Source organism: Haliotis rufescens, unplaced genomic scaffold, assembly GCF_023055435.1.
Source record: "Haliotis rufescens isolate VD_foot unplaced genomic scaffold, xgHalRufe1.0.p SCAF_13, whole genome shotgun sequence".
In the NCBI taxonomy this organism is placed as follows: Eukaryota; Metazoa; Mollusca; class Gastropoda; order Lepetellida; family Haliotidae; genus Haliotis; species Haliotis rufescens.
The window spans coordinates 34967255-34986309 of NW_025963813.1; the positions used below are offsets into that span (position 1 = coordinate 34967255).

Sequence of the window (19055 nt, forward strand, 5' to 3'; positions counted from 1 at the left end):
GAAAACCTTTGGAATTCCCTGGTACGAATTCATACAGAAACGTGGTTGCATGCCCGTTTAAGGATACCCTCGCTACAACCCATCCCAGAGAGAAAAAAAACGGAAAAAAAATCCAAACTATCGAAGTGACAATCTACAGCAATCTATGAATTTACCTGAGAATCTATTTGACACATCTTTACAATCACCTTTCAACGATCGGCCAATTGATCAGTGATGACAAAGGCTTGAAATAGCCACAGGTTAATTAACACGTTTATCGTGTCGGCCATTTTGAAGTATTGTACTTGATGTAAATGTATTACGACGCTCTGTCATTGTAATTGACTTACTGAGGTAATTCTGTAAAAGATCTTCTCATCTAATGAGGATATTGTTTGGAATATATTTCTTGTGAACATACTAAAACATATGTTCCTCGCTTTGGGGGGAACTATTTTATTCCGGGATGGCCTATTAAAGCTAGTAGTAAGTCAAGGCACCATGCGTGTATATGATCTGTTAATATATGTATTTAAATTACGGTTTGGAGCGTTAAAAAATACACTGACGCAAGTATATTCAATTCAAATCAATTGGATAATTGAATATGCTTTCTCGCATTGACGCATTGACGCCCTTACAAAAAACAGCAAAACGTGTCAAAATTAACAAAAGCGCGACAATTGACCATTTGTCGCATTGTCGCGTGATCACATTGTCGCTCTTTGAATAATCCTTTTCTTTATTTTACAAAAGGGCGACGATGCCGTAACGCGACATTTTCAAGGTCAAAATATGTCGCATTGTCGCCCCACAAATGTTCAGTTAATGTTACAGTTAGGAAGCGGTAACCAAGTTACATCTGTCGTAGAAGTTCAACCTGATACATGTACGTCTTGAAATGAAAACACAAGTCCGTCCGTGAGTCCATAACGTTTTATTGTGAGCTCTTCTCTAAAAGTGCTTAGTGTTCAACTCCCAGTTCCAAACACGTAGTACCTGATCAACAATCCACATAACTCTAGTGCAGCGGTCTTCCGGAAGATCTTACTCTTGACCGTATTAGACAACTGACGAGTGCACGCCTGACCTGTGACCTCGTTGCAACCCTCATGAGGTGTTTGCCGAAAGGAGAGGGGTAGGAAAAGTGTGCACCAGTCCAGCGCAGAGCTCGCTACACACTGTATACTGAATGTTGTATACAGTATATTGCAGTTGATATACTGTATACTGCATGTGATACTTATTTGCGGAAATGTTACAACTTTCAAGATTCAAGATTCAATTTGCATTTATTTCATATACAACAGACCGCCGTCATATATCACTGGAATACTGCTGGAGCGGCGTTAAGACAATTTGTTTGCATAGTGGAGCGCTGCAGTCATTTAAAATAGAACCGTATACATATGTAGTACCAACTCACTCACTCTGTTTCGAATATTCAGCAGAAAATATATTATTAACCAGGTCTTTGGGAAGAGATATCAGATTTTTATAAGCAGTCACATAGGGATGATAAAGGACCCCTCGCTGATTAGGTTTTTGTTTACTTAAGAGCAGAGTTGGCCTTGTTAGATGATATAACCAAAATTCAGGAGCTCCGGCGGGGGGCAAACTGGTCTTGTTAGTGTATGGTATGAGCTGTGACGTTGACCCAAGAGAATAATGTAAAAAATGAGACTAACTCAAGTCTATAATGATTGGGATTGCTAGATTTCCACAGCTCTAGCCTGAAATTAAGAATTGTTCTATGCTCCATTTTATATATATTATTTTCATTTTGTAGACATGGATGGACCAACCAGGAGAGAAATTGATGGAATATTAATATCACATGTTACCACTGATCCAGTTAAATTCATCACACAATAATATATTAGTATTTGACATTACGGCATTTGATTAATAGAGCAGGATCATGTACAGGTTCACTGTAGTAATGTACACACCAGTCAACTTGATTATAATTTCTATTATAGTGTAGCGCGGCATCAACGATTACTTTATGATATCCTCACTTGTCATTGATGTATTGACATCGAACAATGGACGACAATTCGAAATTCTTATAAATAGCTTCAATAGGGACAGCGCCGGTGTCAGTACAATTTTCCTAGTTAAAAATATGTATCTACAAAATATAATCTGAAGCAGACAAGAACAATATTTTTTTTATTAATGCTTACTGTCGTGGATAGAATTGAGGCAATCTAGGCTTGCCAAATCTTTCTAGACTTGAGCTGGATTCCTTTTAAATTTATTCTGTATGGTCTGGGAGACGAACGGGCGTCAGTATCGCATGAAGAACTGGGATAGCCTGAATCAGTGTAATCGGATATGTTGTGGAGTTTCGGTTTGGGGCAGTTTGCTGAATAGACAAGGGCTCACGAACAAGGGCACAATGTAGAGATTAAATCATTTCCACCTCTCTTTATATCAGATATGTTATTGTGATTTGAAATCTCTCTTGGAGAATTGCGAGTTATGTATACTCTGTATTCTTTCGTCCTGGTAGCATATATATTTTCTATGTTGCTTTTTGAATTATCCACAAAAAATGATAACTACAATGTAAACCTCTCTCTGGAGATATACAATAATACTACTGAAGGGCATATCTAAAAAATGGGACTTATCGACAAATATTTCTTTCTTAAATACTACCCGTTACAGGCATTCTGATCATGATATTATACTTTGTACAGTTTTAAAAGTCAAATAATGGCAAATTGTGTATCTTTCTACAATTTGAATTAATTATAATCTCTGCAATAAAACCTTAGCATCAGATAGTGATATAAACTATGATCTATACTGTGATAAATGAATTATCAATTTCGTATTATGAATTAGATAAACAGAAATATGATAGTAAAACAAATTATTTTAATCTGTTCGTGTGAGTAGGTAACGAGAGATCTAGGCAACTCAGTAACGTAGCCATTTGTGAAAAATGAAATATTAAAAGTTTAGGGGTTTGAACATGTACATTGAATGACAGGGAAGAAAGCAACGCAATAGTTAAATTATGAATCAAATTATGTTATAAATAAAACAGTATATACAGAAAATATAAGTTTAATTTCTCATTGTTGGAAGGTGTTTAATAATAGATTTTATTTGATTGTTTGTTGTTTAACGCTGCACTCAGCAATATACCATCTATATGAAGGTGGTTCGTAGACAATCCAGTTATTATCACCAAGAGCACCGATCTATGCAATTGGGATACGATGACATGCATCAACCAAGTCAGCAAGCCTAACCACCCGATCATGTTAGTCGCCTTCGTACAAGCATGGGTTGTTGAAGGCCTATTGTAACCCGGATCTTCACGGGTATTTTTTTAAATAATAAGGTACAATGAAATTCTGTATATGTCCATAATAAGTGTGTATAAGTAGATGGATAATATGTCCATACACGCCAATTAAATGGGTTAGGCTGCATATGGTTCAATGATGAGTTCTTTCACAAGTCCATATTTCAAGACATGTATTTGATATTCATAATAACTCCACAAAAGCTACACAATGGCGACAAAACGGTACCAGCATCACAGATACCAATAATACATGAGATCCATATGATTACTTTAAAGTTAAAACATGTATCTAAAAAGAAAATTAGAAGGATACACTTCCGACATTTTTCGTATTATGTTTTCGTTTGGAGTGAGTGAGTGAGTTATTATTTAACGTCACATGGGCAGTTTTCGTTTGGAGAGAGAAGTTGTGATTGGTATCTGATGGGTGCAAACTGGTGTTCCCTTCCGCCCAGGCCTTACGGTAATGCTATAGCCCTAAATGAAACAAGCCTAAATGTTCAACAGGTTCAGGCTGAAATTTCCATCCCACTTGGGCTCCTTTTAAATTTAGATATAGTTTCTCGTGTCGATATGTGTCAAAAGAAATTAATTAAATATTACAGCACTGGTGAATAGGTTATATGCGCATGTCAGCGTCGTTCCTACAATATCCTTTTATGCAAAATACATATAACACGTCCCATTTTAATTCTGGAAACCCAAAAGTCTAGAAACTCTACGCTCTTTGCCCAGTCTCGGTTAAAGGTATTTACAAAATTAAACATGCCGTTTTCATGGGAACATACCAAGGAAGAAAAAATGAAAAAAAATTGTTTAAAAACTCAATATTTAGACTATGTCGCCCATGGGCCTGCCCATGGGCGAAGTCTGGCCCATGGGTAGGCCCATGGGCAGGCCCATGGGCGAGAATATGTTCCTTTACTTAAAACTAATGTTTTTGTTTCGCAAATACATTTAATGTATTCATTCAAGTATCATGACACAATATTTAACTCATTTTAACTTAATTCAACGATTTTATAGCGATATTGAAATATTTCGCCCATGGGCGAGAAAAAGGTTTGGCCCATGGGCGAGAATATGTTCCTGTACTTAAAACTCATGATTTTGTTTCGCAAATACATTAAATGTATTTATTGAAGTATCATGACACAAAATTTAACTCATTTTAACTTAATTCAACGATTTTATAGCGATATTGAAATATTTCGCCCATGGGCGAGAAAAAGGTTTGGCCCATGGGTAGGCCCATGGGCAGGCCCATGGGCGAGAATATGTTCCTTTACTTAAAACTCATGTTTTTGTTTCGCAAATACATTTAATGTATTCATTTAAGTATCATGACACAAAATTTAACTCATTTTAACTTAATTCAACGATTTTATAGCGATATTGAAATATTTCGCCATGGGGGAGAAAAAGGTTTGGCCCATGGGTAGGCCCATGGGCAGGCCCATGGGCGAGAATATGTTCCTTTACTTAAAACTCATGTTTTTGTTTCGCAAATACATTTAATGTATTCATTTAAGTATCATGACACAAAATTTAACTCATTTTAACTTAATTCAACGATTTTATAGCGATATTGAAATATTTCGCCCATGGGCGAGAAAAGGGTTTGGCCCATGGGCGAGAATATTTTCCTTTACTTAAAACTTATGTTTTTGTTTCGCAAATACATGCAGGTGTTCTTACTATTTTCATGGCACATAATGTAACTCAATTTTACTCAATTCAGCTATTTTACAGATTTATTGAAATATTTCGCCCATGGGCGAGAAAAGGTTTTGCCTTCGAAATCCTTGATTATTATATCATGCCAGAGTTCTGAAATTCAGTGACAATGCTGTTGAACAGTAGAATCTGATTGACGTATTGTGCAGAACCTGTTTGACACTATGGGTTCCAGGACCACTAACACTCTGAGCTGAAAAAGTTTGGTCCTAACCGCACCCAACATCTTTAATGAACCCGGCCTTATCTCTCAAAACGTTTTGGCAGTTTATCATACGAATTCATGTGCGTGTACAACATTAAATTTTAGTTAGTTTCTATTTCATTTCCCATTTTATGACCCGTTGATACATCCCACTGTGCAATTACGTGACAGGTACGCGTGCGCGTATTTTAATGGAAAGAAACTATTCGTCTTTTATTGCATAACGTTTGACTGAATATCTTACATTCTAACGAAATCTCGAAATAATTATTTAATTACAAGCAGTGTCGAACTGACCAGTAGGAATTATGTTTCAATGCGATTGAGGAAAACGTGAGTGAATATTGTGACACTAAAGCAACTTTTAACTGCATTGTCACTTTTGGTATGGAAATGGTAATAGTTAAGAAAAACGTAACAGCCTTCTTATGATAATTCTCATATTCTCATTAGGACGTTGTGTCTAATTACAGTGTCGGCCTTATTTACAGGTGATTCTACAATACTTGTTGTCGGTCAATTACAATCTGCCACACCACGCGTGAATAAACAGTTATGCAGGTGTTGCTGTGGGCAAATACCTAGCCTGTACATGTATATTTTTGTGGATACATGTATTACATATTTTCCGTTGAGATGTGGATATATTAAGCACCAAGACACAAAAAGTTTATGAAAGATGAATTTGTGCCTTGATATATATATTCAACGCGAACGAAGCTTGTATTTTCTCCGCGATCCTGATGTGTATCATCGTTTAATTGGTCATTCATTAAAAGTATGTTGTGAGGCGATATCAAAGGAGCCGCTCAATATACACAGTGTCGTCCGTTTCGCGTGAACTACCACCCTACCCTGTCAGTAAGAGTTATGTAATCGGTACACAAATATATTTGGTGCGATGTCAGTGTGGAAGGAGTTTGAATTACGTCCGCCAGTGGCCACAGAAAGTATAGTACCAATCAACAAGGCCAATGCCGTACTAATAACCTAGTGACTCGCGTAACAACGGCTGTCAATATGTCTGCTACATCTACCATACCATCATCCCTGTCACAACTGGCGTATTAACGGCTTATTCAAAATATTAATTGTAGAAATGTCGTTACCAGACTAACGTACGTCGTATTCAGTCCTCAACTGGATGTTACATTCCTTATATCAGTTAACAGCCCTGTTTGTGAAAATATTTACTAGACATAAGATTTAAAGACTAATAAAATCAATTGTAAGACCGCATAGACCATAAAACCGAATAAAATATGTCTTGGTATCATCTCTTGTGTATTAGAAGATGGCAATGACCGGAAATGTTATAACGTTAGATTAAGAAGGAGAAACATTAAAGTGTTTTACAATACTTGGAAACATGAGCAATAAGATGTAACAACATAAACATGCATGGAATAGGGAAAAAGGATAAAAACAAATTGAAAAGGATTTTAATACAAAATTATCGAACTAAATAACTTGCCTGAACAGAAGGGGTACCCAAACTTGTTTGACAGTTTTTCGTGTGTTGTAGACTGTCGAATGGGACTCATGTGTGTACGTAGGGTACGCATATCTATTGCAAGTTTTAGTACTCATACACTTTCTCTTTTTGTGTTTTGTTTGTTTGTTAGTTGTATAACGCCACACTTAGCAATATTTCAGCTGTATGACGGCGGTCTGTAAATAATCGAGTCTGGACCAGACAATCCAGTGATTGACATCATGTGCATCGATCCACGTAATTGGGATACGATGACATGCATCAACCAAGTCAGCGAGCCTGACCACCCGATCCCGGTAGTCGCTTCTTACGACAAGCGCTGTCGCCCTTTTACGCCAAGAATAGTTTGTTGAAGATCTTCACGGGTCTATTGAATGCAGGGATTTGTGTAAAGTCATTCAGACAGCATACAATGCCAACTAAAAAATTATACTCAGTGTACCCGCAAAGTAATATAGTACGGTACTTAGAGTACATGTGAGATTATACTCAGATTAGGTAGATGTTTTATCCATATAACGTGTTATTATTCACCCTAACAATGTATTTAATGAAATGAATGCAAAACAAACTCAACGGCTAAAAGGTTTCATTGAAAAAACTACCCATAGTCTTGACTAATAAAACAACTGCAACCCGACACAGATTAAACGCAACTTACAAACACAATCATAATCTGGTTAGTCTGTATCACTCCACGAGGCCGCTTACTTTGCCCACAGTATAAAAGTATTGTGCAGTTCAGTAATTAGGAGCCAAAACCAGGCAGGTACGCTGGTCACACTTGACTGGTCTGACTGATGATTAGGTCGTCTGACAATTGTGAGTGAACCATAGCAAGAAGTATCTGCGAAACTATTTGCTCCTTTTATGGGACCGATTAGTTTTATGACCATGGGCCTCGGCACAAGCGTGGTGTTGGAAGACAAGTTATACATGTACATCCGATATGGTGACTGTTTTTCGCTATTCATATTCTAAATACATTCATAATACCACAACATTTTAGTACTCCTTGAAACTTTACAATCACTTCAATATGTACAATAGATTGAACGAGAACACTTGATATATTGCAGATTATTAAATCATTGTCTCTATTATCAGCCGCTACGTTTGTATCGTTTGCATTGTACAAAGAAATATTTTATCTGTCCTTTTGCAGATTTAGCCTCAGAATGTGCTCATTCGAATTAGGAACGAAAATAATTGCTTATCATGAGTATATATGATGCAGTTAAAAGTTACTTGTACACTGTAGACGTATTCACTTTAAAGTCGCATACGACCTTCGCGAGCGAGTTGAATGATCCAGGTTAATTGGAACGAAGTCTAGAGAGGGTTATAAAGTTTTGTATTTGGTAATGTGTAGGTTTGTTAAATATAATTTTTTAAATTCCTTTTATTTCAATATGTAAAAACATAACTATGCGCTTAAAAACAGAGCTGACTTGATGGGAGATAGCCACCTCAGATTGTCTGTTGGACACGGTTTAACCTTACTGTGTCCTCATCCTGGTTGCTGTTACCGTTGTTATAAGGGATTAAGAGCTACGGCTCATTGCATTTTTGGTTACAGTCTGTATCACTAAAGTGGACATGTGCAGGTGAACTCTGTTCAATTAGTATATGAAATGCCCCAAAATGTGAACTCCAGACAATAATAACCTGAGGGTAAATCCACGTGCGTCTGCCTTTCCCCTCGTTCACCTTCGAAATCCTTGATTATTATATCATGCCAGAGTTCTGAAATTCAGTGACAATGTTGCTGAACAGTAGAATCTGATGGACGTTTTGTGCAGAACCTGTTTGACACTATGGGTTCCAGGACCACTAACACTCTGAGCTGAAAAAGTTTGGTCCTAACCGCACCCAACATCTACAATTTGTAAGCTTGTAGACATCATTAAGAAGTAATTAACAGTCCCATGCTGAGACCTTTCTCAAAATTCAGACCGGTGGCAGGCTGCCAACAAAGAGAAGAAAATATCGCAACCCCGACACGAGTGTGCTCAGTCAAACAATGAACTTACGACCGGCAGAAAACAACTCCAGTTGAGTATGCCGTTGCTGTATCTCAGCCGTGTTGGCCTGAAAATTTAAACATGCTAATTAAATCCAAAATCGTATAATTATTTTTAATAGAAACCGTATCTTAATTTGTTCTTGCACTGCATCAAATCGTGTATTTCATCTGTATATGTGTAATGTGTATATGTATCAATGACTACACTTATACCGCATATTCTGCAACAGACTATAATTAATCACCTTATTATTGTCTCTCCATTTACCATGGCTGACTGCACTAATACCCTTTTAACAGTGGACACCGATATCAGTATACATGTAGGCTTTTTGTTCAAAAAGGAATATGCAGGAAATTATATGTAACAATTAACTGTGTACTAATTACATGTTTGAATGTTATCAGTTTTACGTTCTGAGATACAGTGATGTAAGCATCTTCTAAAATCTTCTAAAAATATAATAAAATACAAAACTCTCTGCCGTAATTTTTTGTGGAAATCATTCGATCAAGTAAAAAATGACTGCGTGACAAGACGAATCAACTATTTATACCCGATAAAAGAAACTGCCGTATTTTAGGAACAGTGCTATAACAAGACATTTGAAATTTCTAACAAGCAGATACATTAGAGACAGTGACTAGACTACAGGTACGTAATCCGTATTAATCAAAGGTGTAAAAAAACTGAAAATCATATCTGTCGGAGACCTACCAAATTACCAAGTTTTATCATTACTATATTTATTACAATGCAAATACTTTAGTGATACATTTTTTAGAGGAGAGGGCATACACACAAGTATATTGCTTCCGTGTGTGAATGCAGGTTGTACTTGGTATCTCAGTTCTCAGTTTCATACCGGTTGTATAACTGAATTTGTATATGGAACCATGCGTACAGCATGACAATTACTTGCTATTCGTCAGTTTACAACACACATAACACGGTCAAACAATTTTAGGCACCGCTTTTGCGAGTTATGTAGTACAATAATGTTTTATTAAAATCTATTTCAATTTGTTTTCACCATTTTCCCTATTGACAGTCGTTGTTTCGTGCGTCACTAGGTAATTAGTACCGATTGACCTTGTTTATTGTTTCTATACTTTGAGGATTTCTGTAACAACTGGCGGACGTAATTCAAACTCCTTCCGCACTGACACCGCATCAAATATATTTGTGTACCGATTACATAACTCTAATGGACAGGGTGGGGTGGTAGTTCACCGGACGAAACTGTGTATATTGGGCGGCTCCTTTGATATCTCCTCCAAACATACGTTTATTGAATGACCCCATTAAACGATGATACACATCTCGATGAATATATCAAGGCACTAATTCATCTTTCATAAACATTTTTTTGTCTTTGTGCTTAATATATCCACATATCAACGAACATTTGTAAAACATGTATCCTAAAAAAAAAAAATATTTTCAGGCTAGGTATTTGCCCACAGCAACACCTGCATAACTGTTTATTCACGCGTGGTGTGGTAGATCGTAAGTGACCGAGAGCAGGTATTGTAGAATCACCTGTAAATAAGTCCGACACTGTAATTAGATACAACGTACTAATGAGAATTATCATAAAAAGGCTGTTGTTTTTTCTGAACTGTTACCATTTTCATACCAAAAGTGACAATGCAGTTAAAAGTTGCTTTAGTGTCACAATATTCACTCACGTTTTCCTCAATCGCATTGAAACATAATTCCTACTGGTCAGTTCGAAACCGCATGTAATTAAATAATTATTTCGAGATTTCGTTAGAATGTAAGATATTCAGCCAAACGTTATGCAATAAAAGACGAATAGTTTTTTCATTGAAATACGCGCACGCGTACCTGTATATTGCATACCTGGTGTCACGTAATTGCCCAGTGTGATGTATCAACGGGACATTAAATGGGAAATGAAATAGAAACTAACTAAAATCTAATGTTGTGGAAAATAACTCCAATGAATTGGAGTACACGCAAATGAATTCGTATGATAAACCGCCAAAACGTTTTGAGAGGTAAGGCCGGGTTCATTAAAGATCGCTACAATATGTAAAACAGGTGAAATTTGTAGAACTAAAGGAAACATCCAACCAAATGCCCTTTTTAAATAGTAATGTAATGATATAATATAAAGTATATTTCACATGATACAATATACTTTGCAAACAGTTAGTTGATGCTTGAAAGGGACTGACGAAAACATGGGCGAAATATTTTAATAACGCCGTAAAATAGTTGAATTAAGTAAAAATTAGTTAAATTTTGTAACATGAAACTTGAATAAATACATTTAATGTATTTGCGAAACAAAAACATGAGTTTTGAGTAAAGGAACATATACTCGCCCATGGGCCAAACCTTTTTCTCGCCCATGGGCGAAATATTTCAATATCGCTATAAAATCGTTGAATTAAGTTAAAATGAGTTAAATTTTGTGTCATGATACTTGAATGAATACATTTAATGTATTTGCGAAACAAAATCATGAGTTTTAAGTAAAGGAACATATTCCTGCCCATGGGCCTGCCCATGGGCCTACCCATGGGCCAAACCTTTTTCTCGCCCATGGGCGAAATATTTCAATATCGCTATAAAATAGTTGAAATAAGTTAAAATGAGGTAAATTTTGTGTCATGATACTTCAATAAATACATTTAATGTATTTGCGAAACAAAATCATGAGTTTTAAGTACAGGAACATATTCTCGCCCATGGGCCAAACCTTTTTCTCGCCCATAGGCGAAATATTTCAATATCGTTATAAAATCGTTGAATTAAGTTAAAATGAATTAAATTTTGTGTCATGATACTTGAATGAATACATTAAATGTATTTGCGAAACAAAAACATGAGTTTTAAGTAAAGGAACATATTCTCGCCCATGGGCCTGCCCATGGGCCTACCCATGGGCCAGACTTCGCCCATGGCCACGTTCATTCCCTCGCCGTACTAAGGCTATACCTCGCTTTTCATCAATTCCTCACCATACTACAACAACAACCCCTCGTCGTCATATAACTATACTACTACGTACATTCCCTCGCCATACTAAAACTATACCTCGCTTTTCATCAATTCCTCACCATTCTGCAACAACAACCCCTCGTCGTCATATAACCATACTACATGTACTACGTATATTCCCTCGTTGACTAAGACTATACCTCGCTTTTCATCAACTCCTCAACATACTACAACGATCAACCCCAATATTACCGTCTTATCTTATCCAACTACTCGTATTATCAATACTGCATTGCTTCCAGATACAGGGATAAAGCCTCAACGAGTTGTTAATAAAGTACACGAATCTATTCGATACACACACGAAGTAATTATAGACAAGTCCAAGGCACACAGGCCGTCACACGATCTCAGGCGCCTTATGTTGCTGTGGACACGCAGCCAGGATCCCCTGGTCTCAGGTTGGAAACTCTGATTCCCCTATCAGTTCCACGTTTACATTACTAAACGTCGATAGATCAGTTAATTTCAAAACATAATGTTCTATATCCCTGTATCAAATTTATTACGAAAAGTCCTTTGTTCTCGCAGTTTCAGATCAGCAGAGAGAAGAGTTGAGCAGACGAGGTACAGGCAATGAGACGACAGGAATATTCAAGTCCTGAAGTCGCATAAGCCTGTAGTTTGTGTTGGTCACGATCCATGTTGTTTTATTTCAAATTGGTTACTTGGCATAATTAAAACGAAATTAGTATTGGTTACGTTTACACGTTGTTGTTTAGCATTTTACTATTCTCGTGTGAATCATGTTTCTAAGAGAGGAGTCTGCTTGCCAGTAAAAAAATATGTTTTTAACGGAAGGCGAAAGCATTATAGCATTTAGCAAACTGATTATGTCTCTCACATATTTGTTCATAAACCTTTTTATCCCCTCGGTTTGAAAAACAGGGATGGGGTATGGATGGGGTGGGTGGGGGATATTGGGATCAGCATGTCCGTCCGGCCGTCAGCCGTCCGTTTCCCGTTTCCGCAGCAAAACTCCAAAACCGTTATATAAATATTTATTGTTGAAACTTACCATGAGGATCAGTCTAGTGGGTAACTGATGCCTTTTGATGTCCATTATCAACAAGCGGACAAGGAGAGAAAAGCAATTATGCAAAAATAATTTTAAAAACAGTGATAATAGGCAAACTGAAAGGAAGGAGAGATACAGGAGGGAAAAAGGAAAAAGGTAGATAGTGATTACCAAGAAGGAGAAAGAGTGAGAGAAAAAGCTAAAAGAGGAAATATTTCCATGAACCTGAAAGAGGGAGAGATACATTGCTCAAAATAAATTAAATACAAACAAACTTGGATGATAGGCAAACATAAAGAAGGATAGGAATTTTGGGAAGGAAGGAAAAGAGAAGACACTCAATATCCACAGTATGCCAATGAAAGGGAAACACAATCAAAAGAAGACTCTACTTTCATGCATTTGAAAAGTCAGTTTAATTATGATGACGGGTAATGGCACCATGTGTATGACCTTTAGTAGCACCAGGTGTATGACATGTAGTAGCACTAGGTGTATGACATGTAGTAGCACTAGGTGTATGACCTTTAGTAGCACCAGGTGTATGACATGTAGTAGCACTAGGTGTATGACATGTAGTAGCCCCAGGCGTATGACATGTAATAGCACTAGGCGTATGACCTGTAGTAGCACTAGGTGTATGACATGTAGTAGCACTAGGTGTATGACATGAAGTAGCCCCGGGCGTATGGCATGTAGTAGCACTAGGTGTATGACCTGTAGTAGCCCCAGGCGTATGACCTGCAGTAGCACTAGGTGTATGACATGTAGTAGCCCCAGGCGTATGACATGTAGTAGCACCAGGCGTAAGACATGTAGTAGCACTAGGTGTATGACATGCAGTAGCCCCAGGCGTATGGCATGTAGTAGTCCCAGGCGTAAGACATGTAGTAGCCCCAGGCGTATGACATGTAGTAGCACCAGGCGTATGGCATGTAGTAGCACCAGGCGTAAGACATGTAGTAGCACAAGGCGTATGACCTGTAGTAGCACTAGGTGTATGACATGTAGTAGCCCCAGGCGTATGACATGTAGTAGCACCATGCGTATGACATGTAGTAGCCCCAGGCGTATGACCTGTAGTAGCACTAGGTGTATGACATGTAGTAGCCCCAGGCGTATGACCTGTAGTAGCACTATGCGTATGACATGTAGTAGCACTAGGTGTATGACATGTAGTAGCACTAGGTGTATGACATGTAGTAGCACCAGGCGTATGACCTGCAGTAGCACCAGGCGTATGGCATGTAGTAGCACTAGGTGTATGACATGTAGTAGCCTCAGGCGTACGGCATGTAGTAGCACGAGGTGTATGACATGTAGTAGGCCCAGGCGTATGACATGTAGTAGCCCCAGGCGTATGACCTGTAGTAGCACTAGGTGTATGGCATGTAGTAGCACCAGGCGTGTGACCTGCAGTAGCACTAGGTGTATGGCATGTAGTAGCACGAGGTGTATGACATATAGTAGCCCCAGGCGTATCACCTGTACTAGCACTAGGTGTATGACATGTAGTAGCCCCAGGCGTATGACCTGTACTAGCACTAGGTGTATGACATGTAGTAGCACTAGGTGTATGACATGTAGTAGCACCATGCGTCTTACATGTAGTAGCACTAGGTGTATGACCTGTAGTATCACTAGGTGTATGACATGTAGTAGCACCAGGCGTATGACATGTAGTAGCACTAGGTGTATGACATGTTTATCACCAGGCGTATGACATGTAGTAGCACAAGGCGTATGACAAGTAGTAGCACCAGGCGTATGAAAAACAACATTGCAGCACAAAACCCAAAATGCAACAACGATCCTCGAACGCTATTTTCACAAAGCCTAAATGCTAATGTCCCGATGTTTAACGTGCGGGTAGACACATATCAGGGGTAAGGCTGTTTACATCAGGCTTATTTGTTGTGAAGGACAATTAAGTCCCCAAATCAGTAATATGGTCGACAGAATCATACACACTTCTGTATTTTCATTTATCTGCGATTGCTTAATTGCGATGACTATTTGCTCATCGACCTCATAAAAAACGTAAAGAAGAAATTATCTTTGGAATGAGGTGTGAATTTTAACACACGTTTTGACACGTGTAGTGGAGTAAGCCTCATCTCAAGCAGATATCATGCCCATTGGCATGATTGCCAAGGTAAAACCACAAAGGGCGTATTATTATTATTTTTATCATTATTATTATAATATAATCCGCAATTAATCCAGGCTCGTAAGTTATTTTTTTAACTGAGAATTCCCCAAACTACCCGCGGTCAGAAATGTTAGAAATGAAGCAGTACACGTGGGGCCAGCCGGTGATGACGCCTTGCCTACTTGTGAATGCCAGCTGACCGTGACTGGATAGGTTTCATTAATAAGTCGACATTTCATCACCAAATCATCCTGCTGCTGGCATATTTCAGTTACAAGCCCTTCGTGTAACATAAACGTCTTAAGAAGATGGAGTTACCAAACTTAAAGTCTCTGACTGTCTATTTCAACTTGATGACCACGCTTGTAGTCATCTATATTTTGTTTATATCTCTTAAAGAGCATCTTTCTACAGTACCGTTTTATTCCCCTGTAAAGATGCAGCAAATCCACAGCCATCAAATGTTGCCGTCGGATGACTACAAAACATACACATTGGGAAAGGTCGCAAGACATAATTTCCTTAATCAGGATTTGATCCGAAGCTTCAACGTCAGTGTAAATGGAAGCGATGTTATTGTGTTATTGCGCATACAAAAAACCGGAAGTACTACATTTGCGAGACATATGCAGAAACACTTCAATGTCTCGCCTTGGTGTCATTGTAATACTCTATTATCAAGACAGTGTTATTGTTATCGAAAATGGAAGTCCAACGTTCTCTTCAAAAGGAGAGACACCGACTGGCCCTGTGGAGTTCACGCAGACTGGACTTACCTTCACGAATGTGTAGAAAGGACAATGAACAAGCGTCACGGTCAAGAAATAAAGCAAAGGTATAGGTTGTTGGCTTTTCTTTTTGATTATTCTTATGTTGAGATATATTCATTATAGTTAATACAAGCCCTGGCCTATGACCGAAAATAGGTAAGATAGATTCATATTCTACGTTGTAAATAAAATGTGTGCTTTATGTTCGCAAAATGCTTGTTGGTTTGTGATAAAGGGTGTGATCATATATAACAAAGAAATGCACGTTTTGCACAGTTAATTATACATCCGTTGTCACGTTGTCAAATATTTCAAGTTATTTATCTGTGATATCTATTCTAAAAGGGGGCACAGTGGGACCCCTTGAGGTGATAGTGTTGGCTCGTGAGGGGCAATTGCAAGGGTACACTTCTCATGTCATGCTATTGCTGGAATACGACTGCATCCAAAATAAATCATACTCGTTCACTCACTCACTTTCCATAAGCATATGTTTTGAGCCGTACATGGTAATGTGGGTGTTTTACTCTTTTGTAAACGAAATGACAATACACAGGCACCTGGTGTGTGCCAATAGGTATTAAAAAAGGATGTATACTTTCTGTAATTATAAACGACAAGACACTTTCTATATTCATAAGGGGGTGGTCGGGTAGCCTGGTGGTTAAAGCGTTCGGATTCGATTCCCGACATGGGTAAAATGTGTGAAGCCCATTTCTGGTGTCCCCCGCCGTGATATTGCTGGAATATTGCTAAAAGCGGCGTAAAACCATACTCACTCACTCACTCACTCACTCACTATATTCATAAGGCATTTCCGCGAAAAAACAGTGTACCTTGTGTCCATTGTACGATTCCGACGATATCCTGAGCATGTGTTTATTATCACTATCAAACAGTAATAAAACCAGGTGAAAATGGGTAAAATGTGTGAAGCCCATTTCTGGTGTCCCCCGCCGTGATACTGCTGGAATATTGCTAAAAGCGGCGTAAAACCATACTCACTCACTCACTCACTCACTATATTCATAAGGCATTTCCACGAGAAAACAGTGTCCATTGTACGATTCCGACGATATCCTGAGCATGTGTTTATTATCACTATCAAACAGTAATAATACCAGGTGTTGGCGAGAAGATGAGCACATGTGGCATCCGTCAGAAAGACATGCAATGACAAGTCAGTTGTTCACATGAAAAAGCTCGGAAACATATGGTACACGTCATAATAGGAAATTATATTGGACATCATTTTTTTTGTCACTGATGCGTCAGATTTGTAAATGTCCTCAACATACCTACCATTAAACTTTTCTTAAAGCTTTACTGAGATCTTGAATAGTGGTCTTAATCACAAACTGATAAAACCGTATGACTCTCTTTGAAATCTTTTTTTTATGATTTTATTTCTTTTTGGAGTACACAAACAATATGTTTACAGAATATTGTTCACATGCAATTTTAAATACATACAAGTTACAAAGTATATCTATAGATGATTACAAACAAAAACTATTCCAGTGTCATATTGTTGGTTTGTGCAAGTTCGTGGTTTTAAACGAATAGGTAGTGACAGAGAAGCCAAAATGTCATTAACTGTGTGTATTTACATTGTGAATATGATATATTTCTTTCGATATCATATCAATCGGTTATTTCTTGTTTGATGTGTGGGAAATTTGAAATGGAGTCGGAAATGTTTCATTTGAATATGTTTTGCTTTGGTACAGTTATAATATGATTTAATACATCATTTTGTTTTTGTTGATATCCTAATTGTCAGTTATGAAAATTCTAGTTCTGTTCCAGTTTTGTCTTTGATCCATTTTGTAAGGTTGTTCCAGATATGTTTTAAAATTTTGCACTCAAAGAACGACTGTAAAACACATTTTCTGGAATATTCTAGTCTTATTCAAGCAATAAAACAACATCTAAAGCGTAAGAGTATAGCCCTAACATCTAAGTTACATCTGCCCTTAATACCATATTTCCTTGAAAACTTAGTGGAGAGGGGGGATTGAGGGTATTTTATGATATATTAAATAAAGTATCCAACAATATGATATCCCCCAAAATACATTCAAAGATGGGAACTAAATCTTGGCCTTAACATGACGGAAAAAGATTGGCAAACGATTAATCTTAGCCCCCACAGATATAATGTGTCCTCAAAATAAAAATGGTTCCAATACAGTATTATTCATAGAATTATACCAACAAACGAGTTACTGTACAAAATGGGATATAAAGAATCATTTCTTTGCAATTTTTGTAAACGAGAAAAACTCTTTCAAATCGTGGTAGAAACTGCCTGCTAGACTGCCTGTACCTCAAAGTCGTGAAATGTAGATGTTGCGAGCTTCAGGAATATTGCTAGACATGAGGGAAAGTTGACTATCAGAGGAAAGTTGAAGTCCTCCCGCTTGTCATACAGTCTTGTGGAGGGTGTTTTGTCAATCTTTTTGTTATGCATCTATTTAATTATGAAGCAGATGAGGCAGTCGCACTGATCTTCTTTATTTTTAGTTCAGGTGGGATACATACGTAAATATGCCCAACAAAGACAATGCTCAAAATCGTCTTTTATCGTCTTAATTTCCTGTTATGCGTGTATGGTGTAAGTGTGTGCTGTAGTTATGGTCGATATTTTGTAATATGTCGATGCTTGAAAATGTTTCAGACATTTGTACATAACAATGGTGAGAGACCCTCTTCGAAGGTTCGTGAGCGAATGGGAACACGTGGTCAGAGGAGCAACATGGAAAGGTGCCTCGCTCATTTGCAATGGTCATGCCGCCACAGAGGCGGAACTTCCTCCATGCTTCCGCAGGAACTGGATAAACGTCACCCTTCACGACTTCATTGAGTGTTCAACAAATCTCGGAATAAACAGACAAACCCGGATGTTAGCCAACCTGAGCATTGTTGGTTGTTACAATACTTCCACCTCCGATCTCACGTACGACGCAAGGCACTATCTCATGCTGGCAAGTGCAAAAGAGAACTTACGGAACATGGCTTTCTTTGGTTTGACAGGTCATCAAGAATTATCACAGATCTTGTTTGAGAAAACCTTCAACTTGAATTTCATCACAAAATTCAAGGATACTCCAACCAGTAAAACATGGAGTGGCAGAGTCAATTTGTCCAATGTGCAACGTGACAAAATACTTCATTTGAACAGGTTTGATGTCATGTTATACCAGTATGCCAGGGACTTGTTTTTCCAAAGATTACAAATGTTGGCTGAGAGAAGAAAGGATTCCTCTCTTCGAAACTTTATTCACACGAGTATAATTAAATACTGA

General features: G+C 37.8%; 1 protein-coding gene across 1 annotated transcript; it reads left to right on the forward strand.

The window, feature by feature from the left end:
- Positions 1-18443: 18443 nt before the first annotated feature.
- LOC124151540 (heparan-sulfate 6-O-sulfotransferase 3-B-like) lies at positions 18444-19055 on the forward strand. The gene has a single exon (XM_046524058.2). It carries the CDS (start codon positions 18444-18446, stop codon positions 19053-19055), a length of 612 nt encoding a protein of 203 aa, XP_046380014.2.

Bases quoted from the DNA above. Each gene is read 5' to 3' on its own strand.
- LOC124151540 (XM_046524058.2), top strand. From the start codon at position 18,444: ATGGTGAGAGACCCTCTTCGAAGGTTCGTGAGCGAATGGGAACACGTG.